This window comes from Phalacrocorax carbo, chromosome 5 (assembly GCF_963921805.1).
Source record: "Phalacrocorax carbo chromosome 5, bPhaCar2.1, whole genome shotgun sequence".
In the NCBI taxonomy this organism is placed as follows: domain Eukaryota; kingdom Metazoa; phylum Chordata; class Aves; order Suliformes; family Phalacrocoracidae; genus Phalacrocorax; species Phalacrocorax carbo.
This window is the reverse complement of record NC_087517.1, coordinates 43,901,738-43,917,754: the sequence shown is the minus strand read 5'-3', so window position 1 is coordinate 43,917,754 and position 16,017 is coordinate 43,901,738. Positions and strand designations below refer to the sequence as shown.

Below are 16,017 nucleotides of genomic sequence, written 5' to 3'. Positions count from 1 at the left end.
GTGTTACAACACAAACCATCTCCTTTGGGGCACCCGACCAGGCAGGTTTCCAGTGTGGGACTCTAGAAACAACATACAAAGACGGCAGGGGAAACACATTGGGTGGGTTTCAAACGGAGGTACCAGGAAATGAGTGGACCGACAACGCGTGGTTAAGGGTATGAGAGACACGCTCCACAGCTCCCAGCGCTGTTGTGGTGCCAGCTGGGTTTTTTCCCTACGTACTTTACCCCCTTTGTTACAGACTGTACCTCCAGCATCACCACACAGATCTGTTTGACACACTGGATAATTGCGTCGGGTGTCCCCGAGATTGTCACCGCCCGCTCCGTGGAGTTGGGCAGCATGTCCCCCGCCACTTGAACCTGAGCACCTGTTGACTGAAGACAGAAAAAGAGAGGAGGAGAAATCCCACAGCTGAATGCCCTTCCTTGCAGCCAGCTCCAGCTCTGATGCCACATGCCTCCCAAGAGCTGCACTGCCCTGCGCGAGCTCAGATACGGTGCCCTGCCTGCATCTGCGGCAGCACGCCAGCAAGGTCCCACGGGATGCTGCTCCTAAGTCAGCAGGACCATCCTAGGAAGCAACGTGATGCATGATGCTCACAGCATAAGAATCTCCCTTTCCAAGGCAGCTCCTGCTCCCCTTTGGTCAGAGGTGAGATTACACACAATAACAAAACCAGGTCTGCCTTACCTCCCTGATTTCCTTGATCTTGGAGCCTCCTTTGCCGATCAGCGAGCCGCACTGACTAGCTGGCACAACGAGTCTCAGTGTCACCGGTGGTTTGCTGGTAGCAGTGCTGTTGCTCATTGAGTTGGTTATGTCCTTGGGAAAGAAGAACGCAATGCATCAGCCCTTGGTACCCAACCAGATGCCTGCCATCTAGGCCAACCCAAATGCCCTGGGCCAGGGAAGAGGGGTCATGTCCCCCAGACCCTGGCTGGTCTGCAGCTGCATCACTGTGCATCCCTGAAGTTAATTAACGGCGAGACCTCTGGGACACTTCACTGAAGCTCAGTTCTTGCCTAGTTAGAGATGTCTGGAAGGTTTTGTGCTGAGATAATGTACCAATTAGGCAAGTGCAACCAGGGACACATGGGTTGGAGGTACCCAGGCCCATCTGCACTGCTCGCCCCAGCAGCGGGCACACTGGAGCTCTACTTGGCTGATGGGCCACCCAAGGGTCTGGATGCAGACCATTTTACTCTGCCCTCCTGGAGAAAAGGGCTTATGTTGCTCACCTCCTCAAATTTGTAGGCAATCATGGCAAAAGCCTTGAAGATGGCATCAGTGGGGCCGGTGATGGTCACGATCCGCTCAGGGCAGTTCCCCTCCGAGATGTTGATCCTTGCCCCACTCTGGAAAGAGAAAGGCAGCCCTGGAATAACCACAGCCAAGCAACAAGCAGGGTTGTGCTGGAGGTGCAGCCCTTCCTCCAGGTGGGATCCTGTCCTAGCCTGGGAAGGTTCAGCACCCAACAGCAGAAACCCAGAGCTCCAGGTGACCGGCAAATACATCACTTCCTTGGTCCCTGGTCATCACCTCTGACAGACCCTCGACATCCCATCTAACCTTAAAAACTCCCACCCCTTCCCCCTACGGTGCTTCCAGCACTGCCTTACCCCGACCCTCAGAAAGGGTTTCCAAGTGTCCACCCTGGGTCTTTTACTGCAGTGCAAACCCACATGATCAAGACAAGACCAGCCGGTGGGGCCACTGCTTGTAAAAAGGGTGTTGCTTACTGATCTGATAATTCTTTGGTAGCTGTAGGCACAAAGACCTTGGGCAAACTCAAGAATCTTACAAATGGTTTCATTTCACTGTTTCATTAACAGCAAATTCTTGGCTTTGGAAAATTCCCATTAAATGTGATAGGATTTTGAGTACAGACAGAAAACTGGACCAAACAGTTCTGGGCATAGCCAGCTTGCATGTCCTGACCCTGGGGGTTACTGCACATATTGCACAGGGCAATGTGCAGCTCTGGCCATTGTGCTGCACGCTGCTGGGCAGGACAGCCTGACAGTCCTTCCCACTACTCTCTCCTCCTCCTCCTCCTCCTCCAAATCATTTTAAAGAGCAGGGTTGCTTACCTCCTCACGCATCTTCTTCACGGTCTCTCCTTTCTGAAATAAGAATCAGAAACACAGACTGTTATAAAAAAATCAAGACTTCCACCTTCAAAACAACCCTTCCAAGCACGCATCTCTCTAATATGTGGCAATACGTAGCCAAACATTTGGGCAGCTCTGCGCTGTCTGGACATCCATGCCCATGTGATAGGCAGGCTGAGGAGCTGAGGGTGTAAGGCACTGTAGCCCTGCTCCCCACATCTGTAACACACAACAGACAAACCAGCTACCAACTGCAGCTTCCACTTCCATTTCTATGTTTCTCATTAGGAGCAAAACCACACGGAAAAAGCTCAGAAGCTGATCACATGCTGAGAAAAGCTGGCACTTCAGAGTGCCTCCAAAGGGCAGTTATCTAGTACTGATAGAGCAATCTAATATCTTTATATCCAGATATAAAGCAAGTACAACAGGGCTGCACAGGCTGATGGAAAAATAAGGTGCAAGCATATAGGTGTTTGTGCTGTGAATCTTTGCTATCACAAACCTGCCTTTCAAAAACACCAAAAAACCCCAGTCCTGTACAGCCAGGACTTTCCAAAGCACCACAGCAAGCACCAGGGAGCAGAGCACCTTGTGAAGCTTTTCTGATAAGCTAAATGGCCTCCTGTGTTCTCAGAGGGAAGTGCTGCAGAATTTAGATAGGTTTGCATGATATTTCTTAATCTCTCTTCAGTAATCTATTTAATTAACATGTCAGGGCAACATGATCATAAACACCTATTTGCCACCACAGTGAAGCAGCTGGTGTCCTGGTTTTGGCTGGGATAGAGTTAATTTTCTTCCTAGTAGCTGGTACAGTGCTGTGTTTTGGATTTAGCATGAGAATAATATGATAACACACCGATGTTTTAGTTGTTGCTAAGTAGTGCTTATACTACTAAGTTAAGGACTTTTCAGCTTCCCATACTCTGCCAGCAAGGAGGTGCACAAGAAGCTGTGAGGGAGCACAGCTAGGACAGTTGACCCAAACTGGCCAAAGGGATATTCCCTAACATATGACATGCTCAGTACATAAGCTGGGGGGAGTTGGCTGGGGGCAGTGACTGCTGCTCAGGGACTGGCTGGGCATCGGTCGACAGGTGGTAAGCAGTTGCATCACTTGTTTTTTCCCTGAGTTTTGTTCCTCTCTTTTGTTGTTTTCCTTTCATTACAACTTATTATTATTAATAATATTATTTTATTTCAATTAATAAACTGTTCTTATCTCATCCCACAGGTTTTCTCACTTGTACCCTTCCCACTGGGAGGGGAGTGAGCAAGCAGCTGTGTGGTGCTTAGTTGCTCGCTGTTTTTTTTTTCAGGGGAATGGTCTTTGATCCCTCTGTAGGTCTCCCATCATTTCTAGCTCACAAACCCAGTGACGTGCTCATGCACACCAAATGTTTAAGGGACATTACAGGGAAGAGGAGACCGGCATCTACCACACCACAGGCACCAAACAGTGCAGGCAATAGTTACCTTTCCAATGATGCTTCCGACTTCCTACCAAAAAAAGCCAAACATAAAGGAAAAGAAAAAGACATTAGAAGACTGAAGACAATCCAGCCCAAACCCATAATGAAGCAAAGACCTGGTGCACACTGTCCCCAGCAGAAGGACAAGGCAGGAGGCGGGCATGAGGTGCCAGGAGCACCATGCCACCATGTCATCCTCCCCATCAGCAGGAGGAAACCTGCTCCTGGCAGCCCCGGAGCTGCAGAGACTGGCTGGACTCAGGCACAGCTGGAGCAGAGGCAGGAGAGGGAGCTGTAAGGATACCCCCTCACTGGGAGCCCCTTACCTTGCCATGCATCAGCAGCCGGATGGTGAGAGTGACGTTCAGGCCACCTTCGGAGACCTTCGACTCCATTTCCTACCAGGGGACAGGAGACGTGCGTTAGCTGGGAGGGCAGCCCCGGCACAGAAGGAGACAGCACCACAGACGTGTCACCTGGGGACAGAGAGGGAGAAAGGTTTTCTCTCAAAACAGGCAAGATCCTCAACATCAGATGGACTCTGCAGAGCAGCAGAGCATGGGAAAGCCACAGCTGGAGGAGTTGCAGGGAGATGTCATGGGCTGAGCACCTTCATGGGTGCAGATGGGGCTGCCCACTCGCTGAAGGGACCGTGCTGAGCATGAGCCTGGGAACAGCCCACAGCTCTGCTGTAGCTTTGCCACCGGCCTTTTGCAAAAGCCATTGTGGTGGGAGCAAAGACTGAAGTGTCTGCGGTGGCACAGGCAGACTGCTAGCCCACACCTGCCTGAGCCAACAAGCAGCTGTGCCCAGCTAAGCATATGGATGCAGGAGCAAGGAGTTGGCAGAGCAGCCTGGCCAAAGACCAATGGCTGAACTGGGACTTCAAAAGATGCAGGGCACCCACCTAGCAAACCAAAATTCACCATTTCAAGTGTGAATACAGCACTCAGAAAATCAAAAGCCAGGTTTTCAGTAACCAGTTAATATCCATCTGATCCTAGGAGCACGGAGTGGGAAGGATGGAGCTGGTGTCCCGATTACTACACTTCTGTATTTTCATCCCAACCCATGAGCACCCTAGCTGGGCACTGTACCTCAGGCCCATGCCATTTCCAGCTATTCATGCTTTGCATGTACCTAATGAAACCTCTGCAAGTTTTCCTGGTGCTGTCATGTTCCTTTCCCTTCCCATTCTCTCTCTTTCTTCCTCTGCCCTCTAGAGGGAAAACCGCCACTGATATTTTTAAGGCAGGGAGAAAAAAATCACAGAACGTCAACAAATCCTTCCTTTTCTTTCTGACGCCTCCTTAATAGCGTCTCTGCACAAGGACCAGGCATGTGAAACGTCTCTGCAGCCTACTGCATGGGGAGTCCAGTCCTGTCTCAGAGGGAGGTGCCAGCAGCCTTCTACGTGCAATGCCAAGAGATTTAGAGCAATCCTCCACCATGTTATTTAATCCCTTAGTATATATCATATGAGAGATTTTTCATCCTGCTCACAAGCATCTGGCATTTTCCTTTGCTCAGACAGGGACTTATGTGACCAAAAAATGTGAAGTAAACCAGTTCTTAAGTATTACTTTAATGCAAAGAGGCAGTTGGGATGAATAAACAGGCAGCAATGCACAAGTCATGGCTGGGAGATGGGTTTGATGTAAAACCTCCCTTTTTACAAGGAGTCACATGGAGAGGACAAGGAGGAATGGACACAAGTTGCTCTTGGGGAGCTGGACACCAGAGGACAATTTTTCACAGTGAGGACAGTCACCCTTTGGAATAATCTCCCCAGGGAAGTGGTTGACTCGGCCACGTTGGACACCTTTAAGAGTCGTCTGGACAGGGTGCTGGGCCATCTTGGCTAGACTGTGCTCTTCCGAGAAAGGTTGGACTAGATGATCCCTGAGGTCCCTTCCAACCTGTGATTCTGTGATTCTGTGAAAACCTCCTTTTCCAAGAGGTTCTTATGAAACCCACAATGGATAAAACATACATGGTCAGCAAGGAGATGGTGTTCCATCTGAGCTAACAGGAGACTGGCTCACTGGGGACGAGGTTGCTTATAACCTATTTGCAAACACTGATCTTGAGGCCGCTGGATGTTACAAATGAAAAAAAGCAAAATCCTCTCAGGAAGGTTAAGAAATTAAATGTGATGAAGATGTCAAGCCAAAAGGCACTGTCAAGGGTAGGGAGGAGGAGAATATTTCAGAGGAAGAAGGTGACGACATTCGGGACCAGAGCAATGGGAATGGGAATGACACATGATACCACAACAAATGAGATCAAGAAATTTCTCTTTCAAGACTGAGCTTACTGCAGGCAAACAATAAAGGAAAATAAATAACTGGTTGTGTTGGGTTAACTCTCTGATTATTTCTATGCATGGGAAGCAATGCTGAAAAGGATGAATGTGCTCATTTGTGGAGGTCAGCATTGCTGGTGCTCCTGACGAGCCAGGAGATAAAGTGCCTGCACAGAAGAGGTGCCCCTGTCACACAGGGGGACAGCCAACCCCAGGATGTTCTGTCCCCGGAGCATTCTAGCCCTGCCACAGGGGAAGAAACAAAGCCGCAACACCACTGCAGCCACCCACGAGGCTGGTGCATGCCAGTAGAGAGGGGCAGCTCCCCTTCCCGGATGATGAGCATCCTCTGACAGCAGAGCCAGAGGAATGTAGAGGCTGTTCACAGCTAACGGTCAAGGCATATCCTCTGGCAGTGGCTTTCGTGACTTGCAGAGGCAGTACACACAAAGCCATCCCGTCCCGTACACCACCGTAAGGGATTTTTTTTGTAAACTGCCCAACTGTGGTGGCCCAGTTAGCTCCATCTCCATGGCTGGGAGCTGGCAGGCAAGGGTGGGACCCTGGAGCACTCTGGGCTTTGCCACTGGAGCGATGGACCCCAAAGCCCAGCTGGGTGGTTGAGGTGCTCTAAACCCAGGCACATCCTTGTGGCAGCGGGAAAGCTGGCAGTCCCAGTGAGGTGGGTCACAACTTGCCTGCTAAGGACCAGCTAAATTCAACGTTTTGCTTTCACCAAATGTCCTATAGCAGCAGCACTTACCGCAGGGGTGTCTGCCATCCCCTGCTCCACATCCCTCACAGGAGGAACCCTGCATCAGGCTGTTATGTAAATGTTTCCAATTGATTGAAAAAGTGGGTCATGTGTTAGCTAAATGCTCCTGGCTTTAAGATTTATCAGCATTATTAAATTAAACACGCTTCATGCTCCAGCGAGCGGAAAAGCTACATTGGCCTTTTCTTAATCATACTAGTGAAAGGTAAGTCTTTTATATGGGGGTTCATAAACTCAATGGAAATGATGGGAACAATAGAGCCGAGGCATTTACCCTGGGTGTGTGCCTCCCCCCACAGCCCTCGTCCTTCACAGACAAAAGGCTGGGAAAAATTATCCCCCAAACACCATTTTGAGCATTTCGGAGCATTCCCTGCCTGGAGAGAGACCCATCTCAGACCCTTCCTCTTTACCGTTGTATTCTGCCTAGTTCACAGCAGCTTTGAAATGGCTTCTTTGTCCATCTACTTGAAAGCCCTGAGGACACCATTACATCCAGTCCAGCAGATAGAGTAGATCCAGAGCCCAGTTCCAACCCAGAGCAAAGCAGGTGCAGCACCGCAGAGGTCAAAGACACAGAATTAGGAGACAGAAGTGTCGAGTTGAGCCAAGCAAGGCTCTGCCAAGCATCATGCCTGGGCCACCACAGGCAGACGACCGAAGCAGCATCCTCCTACACACGGCCATTGTGGGCAGCAGCCAAACGTCTTTGCACGGCACTGAGGAGAGCTCTGCAGGGTGGGGAGCATGATGCCCGGTGCTGATCTGCCCCAAAACAGCTGGCTAATGTCCTTACAAAGGATGATCCCACTGCAGAGTAAATAGACCTTTTAAACACAGCCGTCTTTTGGGAGAGTGCTCTGAGGAGCCATCATTAGTACTCAAAGCAATTCGGTTCTTCCCTCTCCCTTGGTTTTGAGATTAAATATATTAAATTCCAGGAAATTTCCTTAATCTATCAGGATTCTCTGAAAAATCTCTGAAAAAGCAGCTCAGGCACCAGTGACCAAGAAGAAGAGGAAGGAAAATGGAAACCCAGAATAGCAGAAAGACTACTGTTCCACACACAAAATATACACACTCTGATTTTTCTTCTTTCCAGTTATTTGGAGATTGTAGTGATTGCCTAAGATGGCACTCTTGTCTTTATGCTTGCTAATACCTGACAAATACTGACACTCTCCTAAAATTTGAGCAAAACCTTCTAATTAGGGGAATTCTGAACACCATGTATTAAATTAACTTAATACCATGATCATCTCCCACATGGGAGATGGCATGTCAAGCAGAACAGGGGGAGGGGGAGTGAGCTTTCGGCCGGACTTTGTTCTCCAGCCTGGTTTCCAAATGGGAGCTGGAAAAGTGGATGCTGGGATCCCTGCAGCCACCTCCAGACAGGCAATAGCAGGGGGCACAGCTGAGCTCAGGCAAAGCTAGTGCCCCTGCAGGGGCTGGGAGACATCGATGGCTCCATGCTTGCTGATGCCAGCTCTCCTCCTCCTCTTCTTCCTGCTCCCATGAATCCACTTGGGCTCCCCAAGGACATTAGCCACGCGTGGGCGAGTCCTGCGGCACAGCTCCAGCAAATACTGCCTACACCTCCTATGCAAATGCCCAGCAGAGCGCCAAGGCATCTGCTGTCAGTACTGGGGTGGCAGCTCCCCCAGGACAGCCCCTGCTGTGTGGCAGCAGCCGCCTGCATTTTGGAGAAAGTGGTTGAGGGTCTCATAAATGACCTCCATCACAAAACTGTTCTTGTCTTGGTACTAGCATTGCAGACCCCAACTCCAAAGGGAGGGTCTCTCTTATCTGCACTAAAGTCACTCTAGTGCCTCTGGAACAGACAGGCCTGCCAGAAGACAGACACACAAGGTAGAGTTTATTTGGTAGATCTTGTAATGAAATATTCTCATCAGCATTACAGAGATCAAATTTCATTGTTTTATCTAGGTATTTGTTGGGGGCGACAGCAATGCTTTGTTCAAGCTGTCCGAAAACAGAGAGGACAGCTAGGTGCAAAAGTGTCCCACACGCATAACCCACCCCCTCCCTGAAAGGCTTGGATGGGAAGTTCACAGGCACTGCTAAGCAAACTCAAGGAAGAAAGTCTTCATCACCCCCCTCGCCCATCACATGGCCTCCAGAAAATTACACGTTCTTGACAGGTTTGGTCAGTGCAGGCTGATAAACTCCAACACCCTGGAGCTCTGTTGACCAAGAGCCCTTGCCACCTCATGCAGGTGAAGTGCAGGGTGCTGCGACACTGGTCTGTACAGGGATGCTATGCCACCTGCCCAGAGGACCACCCCCAAGACCTTACCCTGGAGCATCTGGGCAGTCGCTCAATGGCAATGCCACCCTGAAAACATCCAGTGCATTTCCCAGTCCCTTTGGTGCTTCAGGAGACCCACCAGCAGAAAGCCAAGTGTTAAAGACAACCACAAAGCTTCAGTGTCCTTCAGCACACCGCAATACGCTACAGCATGGCTCCGATTTCTGATGTGGTTGGCAGACTTTCATGTTGGGGATTAATATCTTGGCCAGAAAGTCCATCACTCAAGACAACATTTGCCACTGAGGGGAAGGAAATGTTTATACACCCCCTTCACAAAACTCAGGCCAGCATTTTCTGACCCTTGGAAAATAAAAGATGTGATAAATGTAGAGAAAAGCAGGGGAAACCAGGAAAGAAGCTGCTTTTCTGATATTTTATGTTTTCTAGCTTGCTTTCCCAAGGGGCACTGCCTGTTCCCCTGTGTAAGCAGGAGCTTTCTCCCCACTCATCTCCTGGCGGCTTGATCCTGCCATTAAGACCTAATCCGGTGATTTTCTGCATTGTGTTTTAGTGGCTGGGAAGCACCACAATGCAGCCAGCTCAGGATTATGACGACAATGTAGTCTGGCCAGGCCAGGACAAGGGTGGAAGGAGAAAAAAAAGGCTATGGCAGAAAACCAAAGTCAAGCATTCCCTTAAACCCAGGCTCCACATGGAAACACATCACCCACCGGCAGGCTTCGGCTGTCAAAAGATGAAGCCGTGAGAGGACAGTAGCACCACCTACATGAGTGACACCAAATGCCATTTTGCAATAAAGCTGTATTTCCAGCTGCTGCCATTTTCCAGACTGTAGTCATTTTGGTTGACGTTTCCTCTGCTTACTCTCTAGCTTCAGTGGAAATATTTTAGATATCTCTAAGCAAAAAAGAAAAACAAGATGCCTGATGCTACCTTGGTACATCAGCTAGCAGTATACCCCTGCTTCTCACCTGCCCTTGATCTTTCCAATCATCATGGGAGACAAATGTGTCTGTTCTTACCCTCACAGCAGGTGTCCCTGGAGGCTTCATTCTTGGTCACCTGCTCCCATTTCCCTGTTCTCCGGGTGAGATGTCTCCACTTATGGCCCAGGATGTCACTTGCTAGTTGCTGACAAGCAATTATAACCCGCCTTCCCCTCCTTGCTCGTGTGCACCACGGGGCTCTTCCGGTCTCACCTCTGCGCCAATTACCCCAATTACTATTGCAGGGATGCAAATGCACATTCCTCTGGACCCTCTGCTCCCTCTGTTCCCTCTCTGCTTTGCTGGCTCCTCCACCCACAGATTCAGTCCCAGGACCATCGGAGCAACCTCTCCTCCTGCTTTGTTTGCTACCTGCATGACTCAGGTGGTCTTCTAACTCCTGCTTCTCCCAACAACCTCTTTGCTGTCTGCAACTCTTGGGAGCTTTTCTCTATTTCTAAACAATCATTTTCTTCCACCCTTCACATCAGCATGGCTTTCTCCCCAGATCCTTTGCCCTCGAGAGATCAGGGTTGGTTTTTTACACTTGGGGGGGGTGGGTGGGGTGGGGCATTCAGGGAGGGATATTCACTCTGGATATTGGTATTAGCTAGAGTTCAGGAGCAACTGGTATGATGACCCATAGCTCCAGCTCTGTCACACCATGGTGGGCTCAGCCACATCCCAACCAAATGCACACCTCTCTTCTCAGACCAGCCCAAAGCTGTGCTAAGCCTGCTCTCCCCTCCAGGAAATTCCTTGCTGCTTTCCTGTGTTTCTACTTCATCTGGTGCACCCACAAGCTGATATCAGGCTGTGCATCCTGCTTTGGGTGTCCACTGTACCAGCCTTATTTGCCTCTGCTGAACCCACCTAACACTGGTAGGTTTTCAGTGGGGTTTCGTGCATTTCAGAGTGATTTCTGACCTGATGGAGAAACCAAGAGGAACAGAAATGCAGCATCGCATACCTCCAGCACAGACCTGTCCCAGAGGGCACGAAAAGCTTGCAAGTCTCTACAACAAAGAGTAGAACAAACCCCTGACTCCAACCTGTGGATGCTGGAAACCCAGGGAGGGATATCCAGTAAGAGTCCTTGCACATCTGCTGAGCACCACATGGTTCATCGCAGCCTACTGCGCCTCAACAGTTAACCAAGACCAGCAGCAGCCACCCACAGAAGTGCAACCCTGGCACGGCTGGTGCACAGATGCGCAATCATGTGTGAAATCAGAATTGGGCCCCGCATGTCAGATGGTGTTAGTCTCCACTGTCTCTATGGCAAGCCGGTCTGAGGAGAACAACTGGTTTTGTTGCAATGGCGGTGCTGTTATCACAATCTTTTGTGTGAAGGCTAGTGAATGAAACTGCAGCTCTTCCCTACCCATCACCCCAGGATGAAGGTCTTGCACACAATAACTTTTACCACACCACAGGCCAGCAGGATGATAGTACCTACCTCTTGCCCTGGTGCATCTGCAGAAGATATAAAACCTGAAGGCTTATGTAAGTTACCAGGTTTAGGGAAAATTTAGGTAGCCATACCTGAGATATATATCTGCAGAGATCTATAGAATGCAGAATTTCCATTCATTCACAAGCTGCTGCTGCGTTACAAGCAGAGGTTGGACACACAATGGTGAGGGAAATTCAGTTTAGTAGGAGCAAGCTATTAGATGCCCTTGTGCAACCCAGAAAATCCTGCCTGGATGGGTTTCAGGGATCATTGATTTTGGGAACCTGGGCAAAATCAGTGACTTGAACCTGTTAAACCATCTTCCGGACAAGCTGAGATAATCCTGCTTGAATAACAAATGGTCTTCACTGAATTTGTTCAATTTTGTAGTGAATTAAAAGCTGCTTTTGGAAGGCTGGGGTGAGTGGGTGAGTCAGAACAACACACTAATTCAGCCACTTCCAATTCACCCTGTTGGTTACTTTTGGAACAATTTGCCAATAAAAATAGCATTTTCAGTGAATGTCAAACTGCTTAAGTACATCAGAGATTTTGACCCATTAGATGATGAGGGTCAATGCTCTTTGCACTACTTGGGTCCATTACAACTCAGTGACCAAGAGCACCCTCAGATGTCTGTGATCCTTTAGCAAAGGCTGGGTGTACTCCAAACCCTGTGCACTGAGAAAATAATGGTTCCTGGGATAAGGAAGGTCACTCTGTCTCCTTCATCACAGCTTTTTGGCCGGCCAGCAGATTAAAGAAGAGAGAACAATGATCTATAACAGCTTTTCCTGAAATGTTGGCTGTTCCTCCATGCCCAAGCCAACTTTTTTGGAGAAGCTGGGTGTGAGGGACCCAGAGGAGCTGCTGATGGACAAGTGAGGACCAAGTGTTGGCTCGGTTTCTGCTCAGCACAGGTGCCTTGCTTGTCTCAGGAAGGAAGAGCCAGCAGCACTGCATTGCACCCCAGCCTGGACCCTGCCGCAGGGCTCAGCTCTGCAGAGCAGGGTGAATTCTGCAGCAGCAACCGAGAGACAGAAAAAAACCCCAAAGCTTTCCTGAGTTAGCTAAAATGGCACCACCTTGCACTGTGGAGGCCAGAAAGATGACTATTTCAGTGCCATGCTCCACATCTGCACCCCTGAACGCGTGGTGGGACACCCCTAGCAGTGCTGCAGAGGGTGCCTGGATGGAGCCACTGGAGACTGGGGAAACTCATGTGATGTGAAGGGAGTCAGGCCAACTCATCCAGCATTTCTGCAAGCAACAGCCATAATCACCCCCTAAGATGAGTCTTCATAGAGGGGAGATATGCCCTAACTGGTAGTACAGGGGTGGCAGTAACAAAGCTGTTCATACTGTGCTAAGTGGCATTGTCCTGAAAGAGCCAGGGAAGCCTGGGGCAGATGAAACTGTTTGAAGATTGCTGGGAAATGCTCTAAACCCCTCCAAAATATTTACCAGTGGCACTCCCATTAAACTGCCAGTAGACTACCCAAGTGGGGGAAACCAATATACTGAGGAGGAGGGCAAGAAGCCAAAGCGAGCTTGGCAAAGGGGAGAAAGTAAGACATAGTTCAGCAAGGCAAAGTACGGAGCTTGGCTCTGTGCAATTAAGCATACAGAAACAGAGGACCTCATCCACCTGAAAAAGGCTGGAAGTAACAACTCAACTTGCAAGCTCAAGATCTGCAGAAGGAAACCAAGAATGATGAGGTGGATCCAGCCAGAAGAGAGCAACCCCAGATCCCTGGGGCCAGCAAACATGGGGAAGGGTTTGGAGGAACCAAGGCTCTTCAGGACAGGGGAGGGGAGACAGGGCAACAGTCTTGAATGAGAGGCTTAAACTGCAGCAAAGAAGATCTAGGTCAGGTACCAGAAAAGAGCTTCCTTGCAGCCATGTGCTGTTGGTGACAATGTCATTCTGCCAGTCATCATTGTTTAAATCTTACAAACATTTGCATATTTGCAAAGAAAGCCCACCTCTGTTGGACAACTGCACTTATAACCTTGACATTGAGCTATGCCCAGGGTCAGTCATGCTTCAGGGATGCCACCCAGTTTAGCTTTTTTTGCCCTAGCCAGAGGCTAAGGAACAGCAGCCAGGAGACACCACTTCACATTGGGAGATGCCTCAAAAGATGCCCCAGGGATGCTCTACCAGGGCCATGGACCAGCTCTGAAGAACCCATGACTTGCCCAAAGGATGCCAGCACAGCCAGCGTTGGAAATATACCCCTCTGGAGATTGAGGGGTGAGACAATCAGATAGCAGTCTCTTGTGCCAGTTTTTACGTGCCATTTTTCATGGGAAGGCCAAAGGACACCCCAAAAAGGATGCTCGTGGCCACAGGTCCACGCTGTCTGCTCGTGAAGGAGGAGAGACCACAGGGACATGTGTGGACCTTGGAGGACAAGCAGCTTTTCCTCCAGCAGCCTGGAAATGAGAGGGAAGAACTCTGCAAAGAGCTCCAGGCACACTGCTGGCATCCTTTTAACTGGAGGTGCCGCTGACAGGGGAGCCCTTCCAGGGTCTCAGGAATGCAGAAAGCAACAGGCATGTTTATCCCACTGCCATGCCAGAGACTGTGCAACCTTAACCTCGAGGAGGTAACTCAGTCCTCTCCTAAAAGCGCTGAAAGGACTTAACCAGCACAAGACTTTTCCCCATCCTGTTTCTACACCGCTGCTGCATGGATGCATATGTGTCCACACCACCTCCAGAACGGGCACCAACTGCCTGCTCCCACCCCACCACTATTTTTCATCCAGCCACCAGGGCCTCCTGTCCCCTTACCCCTCTCTCCACCTTGGTCCATCACGCTGCATGCCTTTTCAGGCATCCTGGAAAGCAGGGGCTGAGGGGCATCCACTTCCAGTACATCTTCCAAAACAGATGAGGATGCAATCAGGAGCATCTCCCCACAGCTTGGAGCAGCAGGCATCCTGCAGCTCCCCCACCCATGACCCCCCTTCATTCCACTTCTCCAGAGCCTGCTGGCTGCCCTGGCTTTAATCCTGCAGGCAGTATCATCCCAATAATTTCCCTCCGGTTTCAATCTTCTGATCTGGGGGCAGTCCACAAATCTCTTCATCCTGACAGCAAAGCAATCTACTGCCTCATCTCGTCCCATCTCCATTTCACTCTCTAATCCCTGGAAACAGGGACAAGGATTGTAGTGCATGGGCTGCCCTGGACGGGTCTGTCCAGGTGCCAGTGGACAGACAGACTGACCCAGAGCACACGGGGACAAGCAGGAGGTGCCAGGTCAAGACAGACAAGGAACATGTTATTTTGACCATGTTCAGTCTCTACAAAACCCAACTGATTTAGCTGATGATTTATGAAGAAGTAGATGGCATCCCAATGCCAGGATGTGCAGGATGAAAGATAAAGGGTTTGGGGCTACTCTCGTGAATGACACCAAATTTCTCAAAGGACATGGGGCAGGTCCCAGCCTCTCCTGAGGGATTAGGAATTGGGGGACAGGCAGGTCTTCATGTTTCCCCCCACAGGCTGGGGACATAAGGGACAGACTGGGTACAGCATCATTTTGCTGGTCCCCTCCACATTTAGGAAAATGTGCTGGGACCAAGCAAGACCAATGGGGAAGACATGACTAGCCTGGCCCCATAAATCTCAGCTCCTCCAGGCTCCAGGCTGGATGTCCCATGCTTTGCCTGTGCCGTTTCTCCACAAGCCTAAACCCATGACTTTCACTCCAGCCAGAGATGCTCTTTGGGAATGGGAGACTGATAGGAGACATGGGAGGGGAGACCCCTGGGGTCTCTTCCTGCCCTGCAGAAGCAACCCATCATCACTTGGCCAGGACTGAGTGGATTGGTCGGGATGCAGCACTAACTCCATCCTTCCTTTATCAAGCATCCATTCACACAGGGCTGGAAAAAGCAGGGGTGAGTCCACACTCGGTGGCCACCACAAGGCCATGTCCTGCCTGACGCTGCCCCTACCACAAGCACCGCAAGGAAGGAGGATGCAGAGGCGGCATGTGACAAAGCCAGCTGGCGGCTGTGCCAGTGGTGGGGCTGGGCTGCATGGCCTCTGACCCACACTTGGTGGTGGTGGCTCTCCTTGGGTTCAACCAGCGAGGAGGAGGATGGAGGCCCTTAGCAGCTGGGGGTAGATTGCTGCCACATTGCACTCAGACCCTGACAGCAGGCTCCAAAACTGTCACTCCTGATCTGTTTTCACTTCAGCTAAACCTCAACCCCGATTAAAATCAAGGAGAGCTGCCTTCTCCTCTCTCCTTCTCCCTGTGGTAGGTCCTCTGTAACCTCGGGTCTAAACACTGAGCAAAACGCACCGGTGAGGGAATCAGTGAATTTGCTTGGCTGCGAATCAGGGTTGCTGAGGAAGGGGCCACAACCACACCTGTTCCCAGATCCAGCCGTGGCTGCAAGGGCATGGCTGCTGCAGTGGTCCCATCCCTGGGGGGGCTGCGTGTCCCTGCTGAAATCAAGGACGGGATGGGCCACCAACAGCCTGAGCTGCCTCTGCTGCAGGTGGGTGGTACCCCAGCAGCTCTGGCAGACAGTGCATCCATGGGGTGGAGCAGGTCTGGTGTCAGTGGGGTGCCCTGCGCT

The 16,017-nt window shown here is 50.4% G+C and overlaps 1 protein-coding gene across 1 annotated transcript in view; it reads right to left on the bottom strand.

The window, feature by feature from the left end:
* Positions 1-16,017, bottom strand: part of PCBP3 (poly(rC) binding protein 3) — a 65,023-nt gene that overhangs the window by 28,602 nt on the left and 20,404 nt on the right. Inside the window, exons 5-10 of the mRNA XM_064452220.1 lie at positions 3,919-3,990; positions 3,597-3,620; positions 2,097-2,129; positions 1,245-1,361; positions 697-828; positions 252-380 (exon numbers count right to left, since the gene is read on the bottom strand). Coding sequence (XP_064308290.1) covers positions 252-380; positions 697-828; positions 1,245-1,361; positions 2,097-2,129; positions 3,597-3,620; positions 3,919-3,990 — 507 coding nt within the window. The remainder of the gene's footprint in view (positions 1-251; positions 381-696; positions 829-1,244; positions 1,362-2,096; positions 2,130-3,596; positions 3,621-3,918; positions 3,991-16,017) is intronic.